Below are 26,149 nucleotides of genomic sequence, written 5' to 3' on the forward strand. Positions count from 1 at the left end.
GCAGAGACCTATGACTACCTGAGCTCTCCGGACTGATTAAACTATAACTATTTCCATTATCTGGGATGGCATTTCCCACCTGCAAAATAGGAGGAGCAGCTCTGAAGTCCTCTGTACAGCTTTGGAGACTGCGGCTGAAAAGCACTGTGCAAGGACCAGACATCCTGACTAATGAGCCACCTCTCCTGCTTTGCAGCATTTTCACATTGATGAATGTTTTCTTTCTCTGTGTCTGTAGGAGACAGATCCTGTTTGGATTCAAGTTGAAGGAACTAGACATGAAGAGGCTCTGCTCTGTCTAGTCACCTGTCTGGATGGTAGCAGCTGGTGAACTTCTGCCTCTTCACCTGCTATCTCAGAAAGTTGCTCTCAGAGAAGTTTTGTCTGTAAGAAAGAATAAAACCCCACCACACTCCTTTGCCCCTCAGCAGGGCAACATCTCCGAGCCAGGTTCTTCCACCATTTACACACCTAATTAGCTGGGCTGCTCTGCTAGGATCACTGATACTGTTTCAGATTAATACCCCGCTACCCGGCCTTTTGCAAACAGCTGTAGGCCTTTCTCCACAGACAAAAAGCATTTGTCAGCTTCTTGTCTGCTTTAAAACAAGATGAGGTGACTGTGCAAGCAGTTTATTCCTGATTTGTTCCAAGAGGTCTGGGAGCTGAGGCTCCAATCTCAGCCACGTATCGGCTTCTCTGTACACCCATTCATGCTCACACACACAAGAGTCCTGGTACTTGCCCACAGGGAGCCAAACACAGAAAGAAGAAGGTAGGGAGGAGAAAGAAGGTAGAGAAGGTGCTTAGTGAGGGATAGAAGTTGAAGAGTGGAAAAGCAAGGGCTGGAGGAAAGATGGTAGAAGCTAAAAAGCTGAAGGAGGAGGGAGAAACACCTGCAGATCATCAGCAGCAAAGACTCAAATGGAAAAATGCAACAAACAAAATAATAAAAAAAAAACCCCAACATTTCCAAATGCCACAAAGTCTGTGAGCAAGAAAGGACATAAGGAAACGCATTCTTCACTTCCCTCCTCTGAAAAGGACAGAAGAGAAACTAATGAAACACATATCAGGGAGGTGGTTGAGGCAATGCCATGGGGAAGAAGCTGAATTGCTCCCACCTGTCCCCCTTGTGCCACCCACTGCTCCTCCTGCATAAAGGGCAATCTGGCCAGTAATATGGGGAGTCGAGAGGCTGGTGAGGAGGTGTTCCTCCTCCCCACTGGCAAAACCCTTCTGAGACCTTCCTGTTGACAACTGCCCATTTTTTGTGTTGCTGCATTGTAAAATGGTGTTGGTGGTCCACCTGCCCCATTTTGTGTGTTCAGACTGTGGCATTAGTGGCAATCCAAAGCAGTCCAAAGAAACAGAGTTGCCATCAAAGTGATAAATAATAATCCTTTTCACAAGAAAATGATAGCTTCAATCCTGCACAATTAATTCTGTCCAAGCAGAGGTCTCAGACTAGTGTTGGGACTCTGATATTCCACAGATCATTCGACAGCTATCAGAATATACGCAGAGCAGAATCAGCTCTTTACTGTCCATGCCATGCTAAAAGAATTCATTGTTTTTCCTTTAACAAGGAAAATCAAGATAAGTCACCAAGTACTTCTTGTCTAAATGCAAAAAAATTCTGCAAATATTTGCAGTTGGAAAGGCATTTTAATAAAAGTTTGCTGAAACTCTTCTACAAATTTTCTTTGTCCAGATCTTAAAGAACGCCTACATACCATTCATGTCATAATAATACACTGTTATACTGCAGAGAACATACAGTATTCTTGTATTAAAAGGTGAAACGCTTTGATTTGGATCAGTCATTTTGTCAAAAAAATCCATGGGGAAAAAATAACTTTTAGAATAATATTTCTTGTATTTTCCAGTTAAATAATTTGAGCATCACAGTGGAGAGGCACTAACTCGAGTCAGTTATAAACATCCGTAGAAAATGTTTTTAAAGGCAACTGAGTGAGCTAAAATATCATAGTAACTGATCTCAAGAGTTAGACGTTAGTTTTCTTCTCAATGGATGGGTGTTTGCTAGTTTCTCACAAGGCCTTGATAAAATGTCCTGTATCCTTTCTTGGTAAGCTCTCTCTGCTGATAGACCCAATTCATATTCTCGCTGCTTCTCTTCTTCCTCAGCATCATGGGCCTGTTGTCGATACGCAATTTGAGCCATGAGTTGTTCTTGGTATTCTTTTGCTTCCTTTACTTTTCTGGAAAGAGTATGCAGATAGATTATTTATGAAGTGTGGGTAAAAAAATAAACAACTTTTTATTTATTATTATTTAATCTGTTAGCATTCAACCATAAAGAACCATCCAAAACTCCTTTTAGGTTTTAAGAATAACTACCACTCTGTTAACCAAATACTACATGCTAACCTAAACAATCTTTAGAAAATTAATTGTATTCGATAGAGCAGATTGCAAAATCAGTGCTTATAAAAAAAAAAAAGAGAGAGAAAAAAAAATGAATAAAACTCCTCGTAATCACCATGCCCTTCACTGCCCCTCGCAGTGGCAGCAAGAGGACAGAGAATGAGTGTCAGGCCTGAGTCCTTTCCCAGCTCATTGCTGCTACAGCCGTACACCCCATCTCCACTCCCTCATTCTGAAGATTACAAGCTCCTGCCAACAGGGGAGGCAGGGTGCAGGCTCCTGCTTTGGCTTTGTACTGATATTCTAGGAAATGGCTGTCAGAAGAAATCATTCTTCCATTCTACCTCGAGACTCATATAGTACTTTCACTACCCTCTGGAGAAGCAGTGGAAATCTACCTACGTGTTCAGGCACTTCTGCAGCAGGAGTCGCACAGACTCACACAGACACTTAAAATCCCAACAGTCTAGTCAAGACTTGTGCACTAACACAACACGTTGAACCACAAACACTGACACCACTGAATGCCATCTTTGCTGAGTGAAACATAACCAAAATGAAGCCCAGCATGTTTCCTTCCAAAGGGTGAGATTTCTGCTGTAGCCAGGAGATTGTTACCAACGCAGCCATCAGAGAACACAACAGATAACTGGCTCTGGAACGAGCTACCTGGTTACCTCCCACAGACAAGCTAGGGCATTGTACAAATACAGTGGAGCTAGGGCAGGAGTACAAAAGTGAAATGGAGTAAGTGAACTAAGGCCCTCTGCCCTAAGCCTTGCATGACACCCAGAGGAACACTTCAGCTACTGCGTATAACTATATTCTCACCCTGAGCTGTGAGATAAGCAGAATCCCATGCAGCTGGGTTACACGCAGCAGCCTGGTGTTTTGGTGGCTGCCTATATGATTGTTTAGGGCATGTGTGTGGGCGGAGTTCAGCAATAAGCCTGAACACACTTGTTCTCCCAGGTAAGTAACAAACTAACCTTTCATTAACCCTCCTCCCCAAACCTCTGCAACTCACAGTAACAGCTTGGAATATGGGGGGATGTATGTAATAACATATATGTAAGTCAAACGATGGTCCCAAAAGCCCAAAACAAGGATATTTAATGAAATGCCAGTACTTGTAGAATGAGATCAGAATTAGTGATTTAATACCAACTGCAATATAATAGGGCTGCTATTGAGCAGTCCAGAACTGAGAGGCTGCACGGTGGCAGAGGCTCCCTGAAAAGAAGAAAGCCCACCCAGTGCTCTTTAGACTTACCTGAAAATGAGAATTAGCCTACCCAGAAGCTTAAAAGATTGAGCTGCAATAAAATGAAAGAAAAATACCTTGCATGTCTTTCTTTTTCTGTATGCTTGAGTTCTGCGACTGCTTCAGCTAATAACTTCCTCTCTTGAACGAGTTCTTGCTGCTCCTTTGCATTTCTCTGCACTGAAAAAAGACCAAAACAAAACACAAAAAAATAATTTTCAGAAGGTAACAGCACTGCTAAGTTTCAAGGAACAGCAAAACTGAATTCAAGCCAAGTAGCCTAAACAGCAAGCCTGAGTTTTGTTGCTTCTGAAGAAGCACACAAACAATGACAAGTATATTCTTAGCTTGTTTTTCATCTACTCAAATAAAAAAGATCTCATATTCAGAACTTATTAATAACAATAATTAATAATAATGACTGCTTCCTCATGGAAGCCTTACTTTACTAAGCTTTGTTCTGGAGATAGCAATAGGAAATTAGTGGAAGGAATGCCCGTAGGAGTAAAGTTTCAGATGCAGATTCAGAGAGAGTAGCATTGTTGTCCACTCAACCATACAGCCTGTGCATGCTGGGCCAGATGGTCTTCCCAAAAGACATGTGTCATACCCCCTCTGTCTTTGCCACAGCCTGCATTCATGCAGTAGGTTCAGTGCACAGACAGAGAGCTGTTATTACTTACACTTCTCCTCAATCTGTAGTTGTCTTGTATTCAGGACATCTTTCAGTAGCTGCTTTCTGGCCTCCTTTTCTAATCGCATTTGCTCAGCCTTCCTGGCCCAAACTTTTGCCATCTCTTCATCGAGGAGCTTGTCCACCTCTTTTTCTCGCTGTTTCTCCTCTTCCTGCTGTTGAGCCAGGTGTGCCAGGTAAGTCTGTTGCTCCTTCAACAGCTCCTGCTGCAAGCACACAGACATTTGCAGATCTGAGTTAATTAGTTCAAAAAAGCCTTTCAAAACATAATGAGAAGTGGTGGTTTGTGGCCATCGTGGGAACTGGGAGCCTAGAGTTCCATTCCAAACCCTGCCATGGGAAAGAGCTGTGCAGAATCTTCTTCCTGGCCAGTTGGCAGTGCCTGGACAACAGCATAAGAGCAGGACAAATACAGAGTGACCCTTTCCCTCATAGCAGCTCAGCTGCCTACAACACAGATTTTACAAACTTTTCACAGCTAACCAGGTGATAACCAGGGTAATTTTACCAGTGTGCTTAACTGTAAGCATTGCAACTAATGTATCCATGACATTGCCAAGCTATGCAAGGCTGTATTACAGTTTAGCTACTAGTAGAACGCTGCATTGTATAGCTTAGCTACCAATTAGATAAGAACCAGTCCAAAACCAAGACATGAGCCAAGAGTGCTGAAACAGGGCCAGAAGAAGAGAAGGTCATGAAAAGAAAAAGAAGAAGAGGAAGATGATGAACAAGAGGATGAAGATGTCCCAAACGACCACCAGAGGACCCCCAACCCATTAGACCACACACGCATAGTAAGTGTGCAGATATGTTAAGTAGTTCTTGGAACTGTAATGAATGTGACAATAGTTTCTCAGAAGTGTCATTAATATGCATAGATTGGCCATATAAAGATAAACAGTGAAGAAAGTCGGTATGCACATTGAGCAGAACTTATCCCCCATGCATCCAGGGCCAAAAATAAAGAATGCCCGCCTTCTAACACTCCAAACTGGGTATTAGAGAGTTTTGTCTCTGATTTTTCAGTACCGCAGACTACTTGCCATCATCTGCATTAGAAGCCTTTGGATCCAATAAATATACGTATCATCTCCTCTAAATTTGTGCCATGGTCTAACAGTGAGTTTATACAACTTCCCTAAACTACATGAGCTTCCAAATACCTTGAGCAGAGTAATGAATGCAGCTCCCTGCTCTGTCTCAAAGTTGCCCTGAGACCTGTTTTCATCCTGAAGTTGGATAATCAATTTGTTTAAAATTTAGGAAGTAACAGACATATCCATCATTTCATGGCATCTGCAAGACACTTAACGTGAGGTTTTGCATCTATATATCCAGCTATTAAAGATTTACAACTATTTCTTAGTATTAATGAATTAGAAGTTAAATATTTACTTTCTTCTGCCAGTTACAAATATTCAATAAATCAGATCCATGACACAAAAAATATTTTTCTAACCTCCATTAAAACCGTACAGTATAAGGATGAAAAAGCTCAGGTGATTTATATACAATGAAATCAGCACAGAGAGACAAGATTCCAGCATTTCCTGAGAGCCCCCTTCTTTTGTCTAGCACTCACTGTGGTTTTAACAGATAATGAGCTTCTTCTGAGAAGCAGAGAGCTGGCAGGAGAGGCAACAGGCCATGCAACAAAAGCAGCAACTTCTTCAGAGAAAAGGGCTTGTGTCTGATCTCATTTATACTATGCAGTTCACTAAGGGCCGCATAATTAGTCTAGATGAGGTGCTACCCCGCAACTTCACAATGAACACCGCTTACCTTTCTTTTTGTTTTCTCCTCAGCGTCCTCCTGAGGTTCCTGAAGAGATTTTTCTAGGATCTTCAACTCTAGGGCAAGTTCACCTTGTTTTAATTCATTAAGATGATTCTTCTTGTCTCGTGCTGCACTGAGCAATGCATCCCTGCATTCCTTCTGTTTCTGTAGTTTCTCCATCTGAAGTTGTTCATTTTCTAGCTTAAGCAGTTGTTGCTGTTCTTCCTACAACGGTAATAATAACCAGCTTGTAGAATCATTGCATACCTAAGGGATGGCTAGAGCGAATTTGATTGGAACATTGAAAAGAGAAGATAAATATTTAAAGCCTTTCTGGCTGACATTAGAGGATTAGCATCATCTGTTAGAAAGCATGAACATTTTAGCATATCATCCATTAGAACTCAGTTTTTTTCTCTTTAATTATCGCATGCACTTCAATACAAAACACTGGAATACCTGGTGTTCTCCAAATATTTCAAGCAGGCGGTCATCTGTAATCAGTATCATTGTAAACACATACAGAATCATAGAATCACTTAGGTTCGAAAAGGCCTTTAAGATCATCAAGTCCAACTGTTAACCCATCACTGCCAAGGCCACCGCTAAGCCCTGGCCCCGAGCGCCACAGCTACAGGTGTTATAAATCCCCCCAGGGCGGGTGCCGCCAGCCCCCCGGGCAGCCTGTGCCAGCCTTGGCCACCCTTTCCGTGACGGGATTTTCCCTCATTCCCAACCCAACCCTCCCCCGGCACAAGGTGAGGCCGTTCCCTCTCGTCCTGTCGCCTGTTCCCTGGGAGAAGAGCCCGACCCCCCTGGCTCCAGCCCCTCTCAGGGGGTTGCAGGGAGCCAGAAGGTCTCCCCTCAGCCCCCCCTCTCCAGGCTGACCCCCCAGCTCCCCCAGCCGCTCCCCACAGCACTTGTGCCCCAGCCCCTTCCCCAGCCCCCTGCCCGGCTCTGGGCACGCTCCAGCCCCTCAGTGCTTCAAGTCTTCACACAAAGCCATTATCACTAACCAATAATAGAGCCATGTGTTCCTCCTGTTTCTGAATATATTATCTGTCCTGCATCTGTGCTGGATGTTCAGAGCACTATGTCTCTACTGGACATGAGGTTGCACAAAGTAAGTAATTGGATCCTTATATTTTGATGGGCAATTACTGAATTTCCATAGCTTCAAACCATTCTACTTCATATTGGAAGAAACAGAAAAATGGACAGTAAAGCTGAGTTCTTAAGGAAAAACCAATGAAAAATTGTGAACGTGTATTCACAATCAAACAAGTATATGTGTATTCAAGACTATTTAGCTGAAAAAACAAACCCAAAATAGCATCAATAAAGTAACGTAACATAATTCCTGAACAACCTGCATTTGCATTTACAAGCACAACTGCACTCAAACATAGTCATAAAACAGTACATAACCATCATTTACTTATCTACAGGTCTCAGAAACAAATGCTTCAGCAGTCTTGAAGGTACACAGGTTTTTGTTAACCTGTTATAAAATTAAATGTCTCTTTTGTAATGTAAGTCTTCTAAAATGCATCAGCAGGTTTGTCATACACAGCAGGCCTCATCTTCCCCATATGGAAGTGCAAGCTGCACTTCCTAAGGAACAGAAATTGTTGTGCTGGACATAGAGCACTCACTGATTCTTGCTGCATTTCAAAGCCAAAGCTGACTTTGCTGTCTGTCTGCATGGTCAAATTCACTTTCAGAAGCTGGTAAAACAGTTTTGAAACTCAGTATATATTATCTGAGCCACAGAATAAGTAATCCAAAAAACTCTGAACAGTGAAGACTGAAAGTGGAAACAGCAGTCTACTGGCCACGTTGGCACATGTTTCAGGCTGATTTCTGACATCAGTGAAGTTGTATGAGAGTAGCCAAGGATGGGATCCATGGTGCTTATTCTATGAAAGTTTACATGATGGGGTAACACAACACTGTAAAAGTACAAAGAAATTGTTACCAACCATCCATCTGCAAGCCATGACCAAAGTCCAGCACTTGTGAGACTACAGCCAGAATAACACGATTTCAATTACCTTCTCAATAAATCACAATTTTTTAACAGAGCAAAAAGACGGGGGGGGGTGGGGGGCGGGAGGGGAAGGCAGCTATGTAGGTAATGTAGCTAATGCAAAAATTGCTGGCTGTTTTGTCATCCAGCCTGAGATACCCTGATGCACACATATAGTCTATCATGGACAAGGTGCAAGTTTTAGGTTTACTAACTAATCCATGTCCATTGCAACAACCAGAAGAAACTACTACACACAGAGAAACTTAGCTACCCATACTGTGTCCTTCACCCAGATAAAACCCCTGATCATTAGAGGCTACCAACACTGCACTGAGAAACTTGTAATGAGGCCATCTGTCACATCTTTCTTCTGCTGAAAAAGGATTACATCCCATTTTTAATACAGCAACTCTCCTTTACAGATCCTTTGAAGAAGGCTTGTTTTCCAGAGACTAAACCACTTCACCAGAAATTTATCCTCTTGACAGAGCCCAACGCAACTGTCTTCAGGGGAAGCTACAAAGTCTTCTATTCTAACAGCATTTTTCTGAAAAGGCCAGTTACGTAGAAGTCGTCTTTGCCTGGGAGGTTTGGCAGTGCCTTAAAAGTTGTTACAAGAAAATAATATTATTCTGCATGTTTTTAAATAAGTGAAACATCACAGCCTAGCTTGAAATAAGGACTCTACTGTTTTACAGCCAGGATTTTCAAAGCTTTAAGATTCATTAATTTTAAAAAGCAGTAAAGTATGTATCTTGCTAACATCAGCTTCCAGTGCCTGAATGAGTACCCTGAGTGATCATTCAGTCAACTACATGTAAATAGCCACAAAACAAAGACCAAGTCTGAACTAGTCTCCCATAACTCACAAAGTCAACACAAAATACTGTGAACTAGCAAGCCCCATGAAAGTCAGCACCACTACAGCAAGCCTAGACTGGGGAGAGCTGAGGCAAAAAAGAGGGTAGTAGTCAAACAGCTGGGCCAAGGTAGCCAAACGCCTCCTGGGATGTGACACTCAACAGCAGCCAGCACTAACAGGTGAGAAAGCTTAGGCACTGCTTGCTAATTTGTTTTTTAAAAACTTAGATTCTGAAATTCAGTCAGCTGGAGCATAAGCAGTTGGAATTTTTCATATCAATGTGTCTCCTCGAGTATGTGTCAGGGTCCTGAGTGTACCAATAGGCTCTGCAACCTCTCTGCAGCGGCTTGGCTGCCTGTGCTCACAGCCAGCCCTGACGTCAGCCCTGAATCAGTGAGCTGAGAAAGAGCAGTGTGAGAAAGGGCTGAGAGAAGTCACTTGGGAGCTGCAGTTAGGCTCAGGTTCTCGCCTTTGGTGCTGCCTAAGTAACCTACACTGCAGGTATGCCGGTGCCTGAGGTCTGTCCTGCTTCAGACCTGCTGACTTGACTTGCTGGCTTCATCTTGGACTTCATCACTACAGACCTGCCGAGCAGTTTGGACTGTTAGATGACAACCCTGGTTACTGTCAGCAGACCTGCTCTGCTCCATTCCTTTGGGTACTGTGGGACTCTTGCTGGAAAGGACAGCTTACCCACCTGCCCTGCTGTCACCTTTGGCTTCTGGCTCACCTTCCCTTCTGGGAGCAGCACACTCGTGCTGCTTCCTACCATTGCACTTACTGTGATGATTAAACATATATATCATGGTCTGAGATCTAGTGTTATGCATTACAGCTGGGACACAAGACTCTAGCTATCCCACAGGAAACTGGAAATCAGAAAATTGCAAAGATGTCTAGCAAAAGCTTAAAAACATTTCTATTTCCCACAAAAGCACTGAGAGGTCTTGAATGCCAAAATCCTTTACAATGCAAAGTTTCAAAAGATGTATTTCCCTCTGTAAACAGGAATGCATTTGCCACAGCTCTGGAAAAGAGGCTTAGCATAATAGGGCAGTCTCAGATACTAATGGAATCAATGAAGATACAAATAAGGTATGGATTAATCTAAATATCTAGTAAGCCTATCATTAGGAGGGCCTTACACACAATGCCAAATAGAAATTATATGGAAATTACCAGCAACCGAGACTCTTCCTCCTTCAGCCGCTTCTCCTCCTCTTTGCGAGCACTGAGCACTGCTACCTGGGCACTGAGCGCATTCAGGATTTGCCGATTCTGTTCCACTGACTTCTGCATCTTCACCGCCTCTTGCTTCTCCTTAGCCAACCTATCCTCTTTCCAAAGCTCTGCAAACATCTGCTCCTTCTTCTTCTGTTGCTTTTTCAGTTCCTCCTTCAGAGCTAGCTGGGCCAGCTGGTCTGCACACAATTCCTTCTGATGCTTCTTCATCCAATGTACACGGAGCTCCTCACATTGTTCTCTGAAAGGCAACATAAAAGTTTTAAAAGTCTCCAAATAATAAGCAAGTCTGGAGGTGTGTGATGGATGAAGGCTCCCAGCTCAGAACTACTCAAAGGATTTTGGCTCAGGGTGCCAAATTCTATACCTGGTCTAACACTGACTCCTTGTGAAGCCTAAGGAATCACAGAGAGCCTGATTTGATGGAGGTTTTGATATTAGTGAGTGGAAGAGCAGGTCCTATATTTTCATTTGTTAAAAAAAAAAACAAACCACCAAACACAGCTATATATACATGCATAATATATACATACAACGTGTATTTTATATAAAATGTATACATGTAGTTGGAACATGCGTTGTGTGGGGTTTGTGTGTATATACATACCCCTTTTTAAACATACAAAATATGTACACTATGCTTGTTCAAACACGTAGGTTGCTCTTTATTCAAATGAATAGGTTTTAGTCACTCAAAAGCTCATTCATATTCAGAAAATACTTTGAGCGTGGAAAATTAGGTTACACAGTTAAAGAGGAACCACTAGAAACTTATTAATTTTTTAATGAATTTTTGTGGGATAATTCAGAAAAGTTGCAATAGAAGTCTGGAGAAGCTATAAAGTCAGACAAATAATGCAGCTTTCAATTTTCATTTACTCACTGCAACTGACTTACATATAAACAGGTATTTATCTCTTCAGTTGAAGAACACTCAACTATTTACAGATTCTGCTTTAATTTTTACAAACAAAGCACTATTGAGATCAACATATGCTATGGAACAATATTTAATTTGAACAATATACAAGCATTTTAATTCTGTTCTATAACAAGGATATAGATTTTCATAAAATCAAAATGTGAAACTAGTACATTGAACTGATGCATGACAGCAGCAGTTACCTGTACAATGTGAAATACTATTACTTTATACATTTAGCTGACAATCCTGTGTAGCAAAAATATTAATTATTCATCAAGCAACTATCTCATAGTACTATCAGTCACCATATCAGGACAGTTATTTAATTTTCTTAACTGCAGCAATGAAACAAAACCTGAATTGATTCCATTGCCTAAGATCTTTTTTTTTTAACTGAAAAGCAAAGCGAGGTTTACCAGCACTAAAAGCAGGACATTTGGTGGCTTGCTTTTTCATGTTCTGTGACTCTTCCAAGGATCTGTCTTTGCAGTCTTCACTTCCCTAAATGATTCCTCAGTCCAATATAGCTGCTGTCTCCATCTAAACCCACATCTATATTCCCTGGTATGGGTTTTGCATGTAGAATTAATAGGAGCGTTAGTCTCTATTCGGGGCCGTGGGTGTCACACCTCCACAGAGGCTACAGAAAGGATGGAAATTTGGCCTCTACCTAAGGCAATTGCTATATCCGCTGGCAATGAGGCAAACAGGGAAAGAGTTTAGCAACACAGGTTGTTACTGGTGGCCTATAAATCATCTCTGCCCTAAAACTAGTAGGATTATGCTCTAGAATAATGGCTTCTACTTGACACTACTCCTTCATCACCTCCTACTCACCTCCTAACAAGCACAGAATGAGCACAGCTCCTGGTATCATTAGTATGTGGCTGAGGCAACCACCAGTGTGTAATAATTATACACTGGCTTAGAAGATTGTCCAAAGCTTTACCAATAAAACTCCATGTTAAGCCAGTCTAATAAAAATTACTTAGGGCTTATAAACCACAGGACATTTCCCCAAAAAGTTCTCCTCTGGTTCAAAATCAGCTGAACAAGCTGCTGACAGGCAGAAAAAGCAGCAGTGCCAAAAGTCACACTGACCCTGTTCTCAGTGCCACAGCAACAGCCATCCAACCAGTCAAATTTACAGTGGAGCAGTACAAAATCAGAGCTGTGACTGCAGAGGAGAAAGATTGCTACACCTTGTTGCCCCTTGGTGCTGCAGGAGTGAGACACAGCCAAAGAACACAATCCATGACCTGTAACTTCATGCAGAAGCAGAGGCCTTGCCACATCTTCTTCCTGTCAGCTTTCACTGTTTGCTGCCTCACATTTCATCTGTAAGTTTCTGGGGCCAAGGGCATCTCTCTCCATCCTCTATTTGTAAAGCACCTAATGCCTTGGAGCCTGTGGTGGAAGGTGCTAAGCACTATACACAAAAAATAGAAGGGAGAGCAGTGCCATGAAAACAAAATTCTCATTGTGTTTGACATCCAGAAGGTAATTCTAGCCTCTTACCTGATCCTGACTGAGAAGAAACATCAGTAATCTGTCAAGCCCCCTTTCATCAATACCAAAGTCTCTGTAAGATAAAACTTGCCACATACAGCACTTTCTCCCCCAACCCAAGGACAGACCACATCCTCTAACCACATATTGGGTTCCTGGAATTGGGCTTCGATCCTTTAACAGGGGAACTGCCCCTGGAGTGAGGAACCATCCTTAGCTCAGCCTCAGAAGAGAAGGGTGAGGATATTCAGTAACAAAGGGGCAGACACCAGTGCAGGCTAGTGAAAAGGGATGGCTATTTTACCTCTAGTACGGCACAGGAACCTTCCGACTATGGTTGTCTCAGCAACAAACACAGAGCACAGCAGAGTGATGTGCATGCCGTGAGCCACGGCACACTCCAGGAGATGCTCCTGCCTTCAAGCAGGTCAACAAACATACCACATCATTGCCTGTTTTTCTTACCTTTTAACACTGCGATCCAACTCCTGGGTAGGAGTTAGTGGTGATTAAAGACTATAGTACTAAGTAACACTCATGAAAAACATCTTTCTCAAATGTTCTGAGGGAAACGTGTCATTATTAAGATTTGAAATCCTGCACCATTATAAATAACTATATCACCTTAACGCAATGGGTTCAAAGTTCTCTCAGCAGTGAAGGAATAAAGAATTAGTTATTCTTTTTCATGATTACAAACTAATCTGAATTTAATTGAATTCTCAGAGGGGAAGAGAAGTTAAACAAAAGTTCAGCATGATTAGAATTTTAATATAAAATAACCCTGTAATTGCTTGATTTCATCAAAATAATTCCTTCAAAGCAGCTTTTACAGCAACCTATAAACATCTGCTCCCCCAGATGGCTGTTTTTCTTCCTCACTTTGCTATCCTAAGCTTCTTAACATTAAAATTGTGCCTGTATGTAGCTACTTCCTGAAGTCAGAAACTGCATTTATCTTCCCACCACCACCACCCACCCACCCACCCCCACTCCTGTTATTTATTCATTTTATGGCTGCAGTACAAAGTTGCTGTGATAACATTCTCTGTGTGGATGCTTCTGATGTTATCACAAGAAAGAGGATGTAATAGGTGTTTTATGCAAATTTTAAAACATTGCAATTTTCTTTAAAGGTACCAATGACAGACATGCCCTTGGGCTAAAACTGGCTGAATATCTTCTCATACAAGTTGTAGCCCTTCATGAAAATGAATTTCAGTGGGACTCCAGTGGTCTAAGGACCATGCCCTCTGTCACCTTGTAACAAAGGACTCTTCCTGGCTAACACCACTACTGACAAGCTGTTATATCTATACCATCAGGCTACAGCTCCAAACCCAGCTCACATGGCTGATAGAAGAGCTGCCTTTTAGTACTCTGGAATAATGTACTGGAGCACTGTATGCTACAGGTTCTCCTGTACCTCATGTTTGTGAATCTATAGCTGCAAAAGAGTGGAGTGCCTTGCTTAAAGTTAAAGAATATAAAGAAGTCTGTATTAGGTTTCAGAAAGTCATTCAAAAGAGTTGTAAATCCACAGGCAAAGAGAAACAGAAAATGATGTGTATGTCCATTTGCTGCTGAAAGGACCTCCCAGGGCTCCTCTGGGTGTGCCCTGGAGCAACAGTCTCCAAAGCAGGGCGTGCAAGACAATCCTTTGGGGTGGGGGAAGAACATATATTTTGTACCATTAATAAATAACATTAAAAATAAAAACACCCTTTATTTCAGCTTCACCTCACCCTCATAATTTCTATTTTTGTATATGTTTTTATAATGTACCTAATATACTAGTCCAGTAATTCAAGTTTATAATTGATAAATAAGTATATGTATTGAAGTGAGTGCTAAAAATTCTTTTTACTGTTAAGGTTGTGCAATCAAAGATGTTTGGAGACCACTACCCTAAAGGACAGGCTGTGACACAATCACAGATTTCTGGTTGTGGATCTTCAATAAGTGTTGCTCTCCTGAGCAGCAAAGCCTGCTCCCAGATCTCTGCATGGACCAACATGGCTTAGAAGGAAGAGTGACAGCTAACACTGGGGGGGAAAACAGATTTGGGGATATGTAAAGACAACAAATACATGCAGATTCAGATATTAGAAGTTACTACTCTAATCAGAATCAATCATCACAGTAAAGACTTCCTTTCTCATTGGAGAAGGACAGAGAAGAAAAGACTTCAGAATATTACTAGGCACATACATGAAGAAGGATATCTGTCTTTCAAAAGAATGATCAAGACGCAAGGTGGACTACTGTCAGTGGTGTTATTAGAGTTTTGGGTTTTTATAGGGACCTTAATTTAGAAGTAGAAATAGAATGAGCTAGAAGAACAGAGTGAGGAACCAACTATAGAAATTTAGTTCCATCAGGACAGTCAAAGAGAAGGACTCTGCACTGTAGGATGAAGATTCATTAGCAAAGCTACTCAAAGACTGCCACTCATAAGAGCTGTGAAGAAAGATGATTTCACTGCCTCCAAAGCCTCTGAAAAACTGAAAAACCAGCAGAATGCCACCAGTAAAGCTTCAGCAACACCTTTTAATGGAGATACTATGTGGTACAAATATTGCCTAGATCCAAGAGCACACTGGGAAAGGCAGAAGGATGATGGGAATGATCCCATGAGACTATGTGAACCATCAGTAGGGTTGTACTAGGAAGAATGTGGACCCGAGACATTAAGAGAGGCAATGGCAGTATGAAAGTCCAAGTATGTATTGCCAGATGGTGAGATTCACTGGTGGGATTCAATTTGCAATTAAAATACTAAAGTAGGCATCTAAACAGGAATACACACATAAGCTAAATTCTTGTTCTAATCAATGGGAACCAAATCAATGCAGTCGGTGGAACCTAGGGTGCACATCAACTGACAGACCACGCCTACTTTAGGATGACATTAGGTTCCTCTAACTGCCGTCTAGAACAGAATTTCAGATTCCCAGTGAATGTAAAGATACCAACAGTCGCCTACATTTAGATGTCTAAATCGCAAGCTGATTACCTTCTCCTTGGCATGTAAGACAAGCTACAAGTACAAAATAAAAGGTATTCCAGCATCATCACCTCTAAACAATTTTAAAAGTCCATTTCAACCACTGTAGGATGAGTAGAAAACAAACTAGGAATTGTAAATTGTGAGGGCCATATTTTAAATCCAGCATGTGAATTTAGAAGTACCTACACAGCCTTAACACCCATGTAAGTCAATAAACCCCATTTTTAAGAAACATTTATCTGTGAAATTAGTTAATCAGAGCCTGCACAAGTGAAAGAAAGCACTTTCGTCCCCAGACTCTGCACACCAAGAAGCAGGAGTTGTGGATTTCCATAGCACCGAGGGAGACTGGGAAGAGACACTTCACATGATTACAGTTAAATTACTTTAATATTATTTTCATCCCTTCCTTAGAAAATCAGATTTCCAAGAATTGAACAACTCAGATTTCATGCCAAGGCCTCAGGGCCTGATAAGTACCTGCAAATCTTAATGTCTTCAAAAGATGCTGCCATGCTCAGCATCCAGGACATCTTGGCACAGAACTTCAGGCTGCATTAAAACCCTATCTTCAGCTGGTACTCTTGAAAAATATACAATAAATAAAACCACTGACTTTTTGGACAATCTTTACTTTTCAAAGAACTTCAATGTATGAGCTTAATAAGCATGATTTAGGCCAAATTAACTTTCCATGAACCCTTTTCACACCAACAACATAAAGCCAAAATAGAACTGTACACCAGAACAAGGAATTATAAAAATAGCTGACTTGGCAGGTGAAAGTGCAGGAATGCTCACACAGGGCAAGTTTCGCACATCACTTTAAAGAAATTTTTCAAGGTATCTCAACACTTAAATCAAATAATGCAGACAGTACAGTTCTCTCCACCTGTTACCTTCATCTCTATTAATGAAAATTTTTCTCACACACTTTACTGAGCATTGCAGCATTGCAAATTTAGATCCCTGGTCTTTAGAAGCTGTACTCCTTCACTGGAAGTCAGAAAAAGACTATACTCCACTGCACACAACATAGCTGAGACCTTTCACCTTTGGCAAAGCTCATACACTTCTATCCAAATCACCTTAATTTTATTTTTTTTGTTTATCATTTCAATCACATTCATCTTTCCTTCCTTAGTTTACTATTGTTGCCTTGTTCTTAAATTGCATCTTTATATTCAAGTTCTCTTTTATAGAATATTTCCCTGGTGTTACCTGAACTGCTGCTCTCGTTTTTCAGCCACCACTTGCTGTCTTTCTTTTTCTCTCTTCTCTCTCAGTAATTTTGCCTGCTCCCTCATTTTTGCTTGTTTCTCCTGTACTGTTTCTCCAAGCGCCTCCATCTCAGCGAAGTACCTACTTTCCTCTGCCTCCAGAAGCTCACGAAGCCTGTAATGAAAACATTTAAATAAAAGCTAAAACAATTCCTCAGTTGAATGATAAAGTTTTACTTTATTTGTTATGAGCACAAAATGGGTACTGGGCTCTTTTCAAAACTTCTTGCAAATGCCAAAGAAGGGAACAACCAAGGGAACATCAAATTTTAACTCGGGGATCATTCCTGCTGTGCCCAGGGAGGAAATCTTACAGCAAAATGTGAGTGATGCTGTCCTCACACAATTTAAGGTCCTTACCTTACAAACCCATTTCCAATGCTGCTTTAGAATGCCAGTTCCCCATTAACAAATTATTCTAATTTCCACACTACATCTGTCATCAGCTGATATCAATTTGATCTTGTACCATTGTAATTCTTCAGCATAATCCCTCCCTGGTATTTATCACCCTTCACTATGCATCTACAATTGTATCTTCTCTCAACCTACCTTTTGTTATTTTAGCATCACTCTGTAAACCACTTCATCCTGAAAGATCTTTGATGAGAAAATCATGTCAAACTGGCAATTTTTAAACACACCCTCTACCTCTCGATTAATCTTAGCAGTAAAGAAACCCGGGGCTAAGAAATCCAGAAACTCGGATTCCAGCCTGAATGCCACAGTGGCCTCTGGGAAATCACTCTCAATTTTATGCAATGGTAGGCCCCTGCTACTGCATGAGCAAGAGCACTATGGACCTACACTGGCACTGCTGGTGGGAGTTACAGTAGCAAAGCCAAAGACTGACCAATTCTGGAAAATGAATTGCACTCTCTTCACCCCTTACTGAGCCCAGTCTCCTTGCAAAAACAGCATAAAGATTCTTAAGCAACTAAATAAGAACAAACCCCAGGAATTTCAACAAAAATCCTGCACCTGGGGTGGAATAACCCCATGCATTGGTGCACACTGGTGGCTGACTGGCTACTGGTAGGAAGCTCTGCTGTAAGAGACCTAGGTGTCCTTGCAGACAAGCTGAACATAGGCCAGCAATGCACCCTTGTGGCAAAGGCGGCCAACATCGTCTTGAGCTATGCAAGTCAAGGGAGGTGATCCTTCCTCTCAGCACCGATGAGACCTCATCCCGAGTTGTAGGCTTCCCAGCACAAGCAAGATACAGTCTCAGGGAGCAAGCCCAGTGAAGGGCCGCTAAGTTGATTAAGGGACAGGAGAATGTTTCCTAAAGGAGCTGGGACCGTTCAGCTCAGAGAAGAGAGGGTTCACGGAGATCTTATCAATGTATATAAATATCTGAAGCAGGGAAAGGCAGAAAAGGGAGAGTTCTTCTGTGTAGCATCCAGAGACAGGACAAGAGGCAATGGGCGCAAATTAAAACATGTGAAATTCCACCCGAACACAAGAAAACTCTTTTCTTTTTTATTTACTATGAGGGTGGTCAAATAGTGGAACAGGTTGCCCACAGAGGGGGTGGAGTTGCCATGCATGGAAATAAGCAAAACCCCAATGGAGAGCATCCTGGGCAACCTGCTGTAGATGACTGTTGAGCAGTGGGTTGGACTGGATCTCAGGAGGTTCCTTCCAGCCTCAGTGATTCTGTGCAATTGGTGTATGATTCCTGTGAAGACACATCAGATCAGGATACCGAACTGATGACCTTCACAGTTCTAAAGTCACTTAATGTGAAAGAATAACTGAGAAATTAAACCATATGATTTTTTTCCTGCAATCACCACAGCACAATTCTGTTCTTTACAGGACAGTAATATGCCTCACCTTTATTATTTTTGAAAGACTTTTGGAAAATTTCTACTTTTTTAAACTGCCCATGCTGCAAAGTATTACTTGTAGGACCTAAACATTGGCTTGATGAGGTTGCAACAAAACCCCCAGTTACACCCAGCAGCTGGAGCTTCTGACACTTTGATAAAAGTGTTCTTTGTACTTAAAAAAAAAATAATAAACAATGGAAGTGTTATAATACTTTTATCTAGCATTTAGCAGACAAGGCTCTAAATGCAATGTAAACGGTACTACTGTGTCTGAATATGTATCTCTAGTGATTGGCTCACTGATAAGTACTAGTAACGAGAGCCCAATAGCTGCCATTTGCTCTACGCATGTTGCTGTTTAACCGACAAGTAGGCATGCCCATGCTTCCTGTTACAATGAATAACAAATACCACACCCCAAGGGACAGCATAATGTACAACGCTAAGCTCTGCTGAGTGTTTTTCCCTGTAATAATTCCTCTAAACATACAGTTAAGTTGAAAATAGTAGGGCAGACAGTGGTATTAGCTACTTGTTTGCTACCTCTCTCTTCTCCCATCAATTCCTGCCAGATACTCCTGCATTGTCGCATCAACCTTTCTCTGTACAATGCTGTGCAGCCATTTTTGTTCGTTGCATTGCTGCCACTCACAGACGTTGCGACACTGGTTATACAGCTTTAAGAAATCAGCATTTTCAGGGAGTTCTTTTTCTTTCTGCCTTTGGGCCAAGAAAAAATTGTCACTTCTTTGGTCTTTAGGAGGCTTGGCTCTCTGTAGAAGAAAGAGAGTATCAGTGGTGAAAATATAATCAGTTATTCTGGGTTTTTTTTCAGTTGAATTCATGATGTAATAAGCACATAACATCAAATTATGAGAGTTCTGGGTAATTAGGGGTAAATTCCAACAAGCTTTGCCTTGAAGAGCACAACATCAGTTCAAAAACATGAAATGCCTTCAGGTGCCAGCACCTGTCTGTTGCCCAGGCTACAGCTTAAATCTTACCCTGTACATCCAAGGGGATGTTTATGGTGTGCTTCAAACATACCAAACCAACATTCTCACCACAGGTAACCTCCAGACACCTCCCTCTCCAGGGCACAGCTCCCGAGGCTCTGAACGCCTCCTCACACACGGCCACACCCCCCACTCATATGCAGGGACTGTGTACCCCTAAAGGGGTGACCTTGCCCCACACAGGCACAACTGGCCCAGCTCCCCAGGGGACTCACAATGGATGGCACCAGGTCCTCCCAAGGCCCCCAGCCCGCACAGCACCAGGCTGCCCTGGGAACCCGCATCACACATCGCTGCCGGGTCCTCTCAGTGGGCCCTGCACCGGGCTCCCCTAGGAACCACACCATACATTGCTGCTGCGTCTTCCAAGCACGCCCTACCCCAGCCAGCACCGGGCACCCCTGGGACCCGCACCCCACATGGCTCCCGGCTCCCCTCAGCGGGCCCTGCCCCAGTCAGCACTGGGATCCCTCGGGGCCCGCTCCCGGCTCCCCTCAGCGGGCCCTGCCGTCTCGGCACCGGGCTGGGACACCCGCCCCACGGCGGTCCCTCACCAGCGCCAAGGAGTGTGGGACGGGCCCGGTCACCTCCCGGCACCGCCGCCGCCGCGCCTCCATAGCCGCCGCTGGTTGCTATGGCAACGCGCCGCGGCGGAAGTGACCTCATGACGCCGGGGACGCGCAGCCGGGGGGAGGGGTGCGCAGCGCAGCCCGCTGGCAGGGCTGAGGATGCAGGGGCGCCGCCGCGGCGCTCTGAGGTGAGCCTGCCTCTGGCCCGCCCTGCGCAGGCTGTGCCACCGCTCCCGGCCCGCAGCCACCGCGGGGCAGCCGTGCAGATGCTGAGCTGTGAGGCTGCAGTTCCTCCAAGGCTGGCGGAGCATCGAGGGCCCTGTCCCTGCTGCGCATCCCCCCAGTGCCTGGTGCCCCTCGGTGTAACGTTACCTCGCTGTGAACTGATGACATCTAGTGGGAGCAGCGACTGGCACAGATGGGACAAGAGCGAAAAAGTTTTGCGTTAACAAGCAGATAAAAGGAAGGTCGAGTTTAAAGGGCAGAATGGGAGCTGTTGAACCCCTCAGCATCAGCTCTCTGGTCAGGATGGGCAGGGCCCTTGTAGACGCCTCCCGCTGGTACGTGGCCTGCTGATGGATGGGCTCCAGAGCTGCCTGGCGTGGAGGAAAATGGGAAATAAAATATTGGCTGTGGATCAACGATTGCTTCCAAGTTCATTGCCCACAAAGAAGTCACAGGAAAAAGCTGTTGCTGAAGCTTTGAAGCCCAGGAACACAGATAACTGCCAAGAACTTTGCTGTCTCACAGATAACAAGGTGAAAAAATGATCCAGAGGAGGAAAGGTCAGTGTTTAAAGCAGACTGCAAGGCTTATTTCTCATCCAATTGAAATCCACAGTGCCAATACTTAAGGTGTCAGTGATGGGATCCTTGCACAATCAAAGCAAGCTGTATGATACACAGCTTTTACACACTGGATTATGTGTTACACCACTGCAGTAGTGCTTGAACTGGAACCTCTGAGTTTATTTCAGCAAAGACTTACACTATCATCCTGTTGTGACTTAGTCTTTGAGATGTTTAGGAGAAGGAAATAACTTCACAGCAGGGAACTGTGGATTTTCCCCTGAAAACTCTCATGTTTAAGTGTTGGGAGGGCTGGATTTCTTCATATATTATAGTTTTGCCTAACATTTTCTGGGGTGTTAAATGGGAAATGTCACGACAGTCTTAACATTTACACAAAAACATTATTAATTTTATGGCTAATAAATAAATTTAGACAGTAAAGAAATGTGCCACACTTCCATCTGTTTGAAATCTTAAAAAAAAAAAAAGAGGGGGGGTGTGTGTATCCTCCAATCCCCCTAGTAATGTCTTCTGTGAAGTCCCTCAACCAGCTTTGAAAATATTTCCTCTTGAAAACACTAATTTTAGTCCAAAGGCATTATGGATGGCTTGTGACCTGGAGGTTTTTTTAATGTTAGATGAAAAAACAGATTCTTCTAAAATTACGTGCCAAAGGGGATCCTGCTTACTGGGGTGTTCTCCAGGGTTTCGTCACTGGGGGAACATATATATAGGATATATGAAGCATATGATCTGTCCTGGGTTTACTGCCTTGAATTCTCCTTCCTGAAACCTCTGTCTAAGGAACAGCCAAGGAGTTTTCCAGGAAGAACTTCCATTTGACACTCGGGTGTCAACAACTGCACAGAAGTCAGAGCTTTAGATGTGGGCCAAGGTTTCAAATCACTTTTAAGTGGAGTGCTGCCAACCACAAAAAGGGATGGAGTTGCCTCTCCTTTCTCTCCCTGTTCAGAGAGACGAGCACGAAGATACAGCTCATGCAGCTAAACCCCGATCACGGGATGACACAGGTCCTTGGGCTTGATCTTCCTTGGCTCAGCTGCAGGAACACTAATGCCAGCATGAGGGGAGGGCTGAGAATGAGCAGAGGGAAGGACAGCACCGTGTGATGAGTGAGAGCAACATGGCAAACCAGAGCCATTTCTCAAGAGTGAAACCTGTGCTGGGAAAACCCAGCCAGGACAGTAGAGCCTTTCTCCTCTTTGAGGAAGTATAAGAAGTTGATTGATAACAACTGATGAGCAATTCCCCCTTTTCTTTGTTGAAAATAAACCTTCTACTTCTTCCTCTAGAATAAAAAATAACTCAATTTAAGGGAACCAAAGTCATCCCCACCCCTCATAAAAGACAAAACTTTTCCTACAGTGGCTGCCTCTTCCTTTTTTGTGAGATTGTGGTGGCTGCATGAGCCAGCAGCTTGGGCACACCAGGTGCCTTCCTTCTGCAGGATCAAAAATCCTTCTCCCCCTGCAGATGCCCTGGGCTTCCCCGGCAGGGCCTTTGAGAAGTTGCAAGTTCCTCTGTGGTTCTGAATTCCCCTGGGGTTTCCTCACTGGTCACACTCCAGACTGTCTCAGGTTCCTGTGGCCGTGCTCCCTTCTAATCCTCCCTGCCGGCACCTTCAGGCAATCTTCAAAATACTTGCTTAGGGAAATCATGACTGCTACGTTTTATGTCTTTTGTGTAGTTTTATTCATTTTTTTGAAGGGCTTGAGGTTTGCTTAGATCCACGTGACTGGCTGAGTCAGGAATAGGGATAGGAGAGTATCACAAACATGCCTCCAATGGCATGGTTCACATGAGTAGCAAAGCTCAGAACTTCTACTAAAGTACATTAAAAATGCAAGTTAAACATAAAACCTTTCATTCAGCTGTGTGTCACAGCCGGTACCTGCCAGCTAGCACCACACAGAGCCATGCAGCCCTCACGCCTCACTGTGACAGGAACGTGCCGTTTCCCCTGAGAAAGCAGCCTCACATCTTGGCTCTCACCTCTCACCTTCATGATTAATTTGAATTTGTGCTGGTACTAAGTTCTGCATCCTCAGAGTCCTGCAGATGTTTCATTGTGCAGCTGTAAGGAGCGTCGACTGTTGGCATTCTTCGGGGTTATCTGTAATAAAGCACGTTTCTGTTGCAGCCATGTATCTCCCCATGGAATTATGTGGCAGCATGCAAGCTTCTAGTGTTGGCATATAATTTGGAGATGAGTAATTCTTAATGATTAATCAACTCTGAGCTTCCTGTGAGGGCTGAGAAGTTTTGAGTTGGAGCCCAAAAGTAGTTGGTCAGCTTTCAACTATTAGGAGCTGAAAAGAGATCTGCGAACTTTCTGAGTGAATAAAGGAGGCAACCGGTGGGACAAGTCTATGTTTGGTCTTGACTGGTGGTGTCAGCTGCTTGCACGGGATTTTAAGACATAACAACGTGCTTGGTTGTTATGGTGTAAATATAGAAGTGCAAAGATCAGAGCCTTTTCCTGACCGTGTCTGAGCAAGGCGCCATCAGACAAATGCTCTTTTTTACCCCCAATCCTCACAGCGGAAGGGAGTGGGAGAGAAGATCAGCTGCTCTCCTCTTCCCACACCCATGGGCAAGTACAGAAGTTGTTACTCTCCTTTCTTTCTCTCAACCTTGGAAGAGCAAAGAGTAACCACAAAAAGGGGAATACAGCGTGAAAGACGAGTGAATAATCTCAGTATGAGAAGGTCATCATGAACACAGTGTATCTTAGGGCTGCCCCACCAGCGGATTTACACAGTTGGATGGATCCAGCCATTAAAAACTGCACTTATTTTAGAAAAGCTGCCTGTGGTCCTTCCTACCCTCCTTACCCCAACAGATGGCTCACCAGTGCTTTCCTCGGGCCGCTTCTTCTCTACCCTGGATGCTCCAGGTTGCACTGGGAAGACTGCCCTCCCACCTGGGCTTGCTGGTACCCAGTGCAGTCCCCTCAAGCTACTGGTTTAAGTCCTGTGCTGGATGCAGTGCCACAGCCTCATCTGGTTTCAGGTGCCAACCTTTCGCTGCTGCCACTGGGATCCAGAGACCAAAACATCTCTGAGTTGTTTTAGCTGTATAACTACAACAAAATATCACAGAGAAACCAACCAGGCATCTTTCAGGGTTTCATTGCTTATGTCCTACGTGGCTGCCCTTGGCTACCAGGCCAGCAAGTGGAGTAAAGGCCAGTGGTGTCATCAAAATTCCTGCCCCAGCTCATCAGGGTTGATGGAGCAGAGTGAAGCATGAGACCTGAAGTCGCTACAGTCACAGCTTTGGAGTTGGTGCAGTGTAGTACCTGCTCAGCAGAGTACTCGAGTGTGGTAGAAATCAAAACTCTATGTTTTAGTGCTACGGCAAAGTTTAAACTGCAAACCCTCACATGTGAACGCTCCAGTGGATACAGCTGCCATGGGAGGCTCTTTGCTGGTGTGGGATGGACAGCCATGTCAAGTCCTTGCCTTTTCAAGTCTGTGAGGGAACAATTCCCTTACTGTAAAAATGAGAAAATGTAAATGTTTTTTCACAACTGGGACAAGAACAGAGCATGTAACCCAGCTGGAGTATTTAAAGAGGAACTGAAAGTATTTGAATTTTGAGTTTTTAAAACTTAACTTTTTTCTAATTTTGTGATCTCCATAAAGGATTGTTTCAATGATTTTAGCTAGAAATCTATCTCTGCTGACTGTAAACTTTCCTTCCCACTTTTTTGGGGGGTCTTTGCAAGAGATCCAAACGATTCTGAGAAATCATGCATGAAAGGTGCTTCTGTGTCATCCTCACATGCCAATCACAGGAGACTGATTTTCTGTCCCCATTGCACCACTGGTCACCAAAATGTCCAGCACAATCAGCAGCTGGCACAGCAGAAGGCAGGGATAAAGGGTTAGAGTCAACAGAAAAATGAGGAAAGGGCAGGTTACACTGAGGTTTTATACATCAGTTGTTCTCAGATTAATTTTGTGTGATGGACTTTATCCTAGAGGACTTAAAAGTGATTCCAGCCTCTCTGAGCTGTTTGCAATGGGGGTGCTGGGAGAGAAGCGAGGTGCTGGCAGGCTGAGAAGCAAGGAATATAGGCTCTAAAAGAAAAAGGAAGGGCTTGGAAATTACAAGCCAATTAACTTCAGTTCCTGAAAAATATCAAAGAGACCATGGAATAAGTAATTGGGAAATCATTCATAAGCAACTAAGAAGAAAATAACAGAGATGAATACCAGCCAAGGTAGATTTGTCAAGGACAAATGGTTTCACTTTAATCTCATTTCATTTTCTGACGGGGAACAGGCCTTGTGGGGAAAGAAGCAATAAATATCGTATGATAAGGCCTTTAACACCTCCTGGCACCCCACAGTGGCTTCATCCCCACTGCCCATCCAGAGCAATCCCTGACCCATGGACAGACACCCATCATTTGCTGTCACCTGGGCTTCTGCACCCACCTCTTGAGGGGGTTAATTTCAGTAAAAACCTGGAGGAGAGAATAAAGAATTTAAATTTGGAGAGCAGGTGGAGGTTGTGAGGCCTAGGACTGGATTAGGGACAGTTTCCACATGACCGTGAGTATTTGGAGGAAAGGGCTGAAAAAATCAGATGCAGCACAGAAAGCACAAGGGCAGGGTCGCCTACCTGAGCAGGAATAATCAAGAGAAGCAGATGGGCAACAGCTGGTTCAGGCATGGTTCCTGTGGCAGAAGTAGATCTGCAGCAATGGATGATCCCAAGCTGGAAGTGAGTCAGCAACATCACAGTACTGCAGGAGAAGCCAGAGGGCTCCCGTCTCCTCCACAGCTAAACACAGCTAAAAACATTGGATTTAGGCAATTCAGGAAAAACGAGGCTTAATGGGAGAGAATCAGTTCTGGAAAATAGGAGAGCTGACAAGTTGTTTATTCTAGCAGGAAGAAAACCAAAGAGATATTTTCA

The 26,149-nt window shown here is 43.4% G+C and overlaps 1 protein-coding gene across 3 annotated transcripts; it reads right to left on the reverse strand.

Moving 5' to 3' along the window:
• Nucleotides 1-1,662: 1,662 nt before the first annotated feature.
• On the reverse strand, nt 1,663-20,913 carry CFAP53 (cilia and flagella associated protein 53). 3 transcript variants are annotated; one of them, XM_027794510.2, is made up of 8 exons: nt 20,781-20,913; nt 19,367-19,596; nt 16,930-17,103; nt 10,202-10,505; nt 6,135-6,353; nt 4,339-4,555; nt 3,733-3,835; nt 1,663-2,225 (listed from the first exon to the last, which is right to left on the reverse strand). In XM_027794510.2, exons 1-8 carry the CDS (start codon nt 20,799-20,801, stop codon nt 2,003-2,005), a joined length of 1,491 nt encoding a protein of 496 aa, XP_027650311.2. In that variant the 5' UTR covers nt 20,802-20,913; the 3' UTR covers nt 1,663-2,002. The 3 variants fall into 3 exon arrangements, with proteins under 3 accessions (XP_027650311.2, XP_005242960.2, XP_027650313.2); XM_005242903.4 differs by lacking the exon at nt 20,781-20,913 and adding an exon at nt 20,394-20,487; XM_027794512.2 differs by lacking the exons at nt 16,930-17,103; nt 20,781-20,913 and adding an exon at nt 20,394-20,487.
• Between the last annotated feature and the right edge of the window lie 5,236 nt (nt 20,914-26,149).

The sequence above is a fragment of the Falco peregrinus genome, chromosome Z (assembly GCF_023634155.1).
Source record: "Falco peregrinus isolate bFalPer1 chromosome Z, bFalPer1.pri, whole genome shotgun sequence".
Classification (NCBI taxonomy): Eukaryota; Metazoa; Chordata; class Aves; order Falconiformes; family Falconidae; genus Falco; species Falco peregrinus.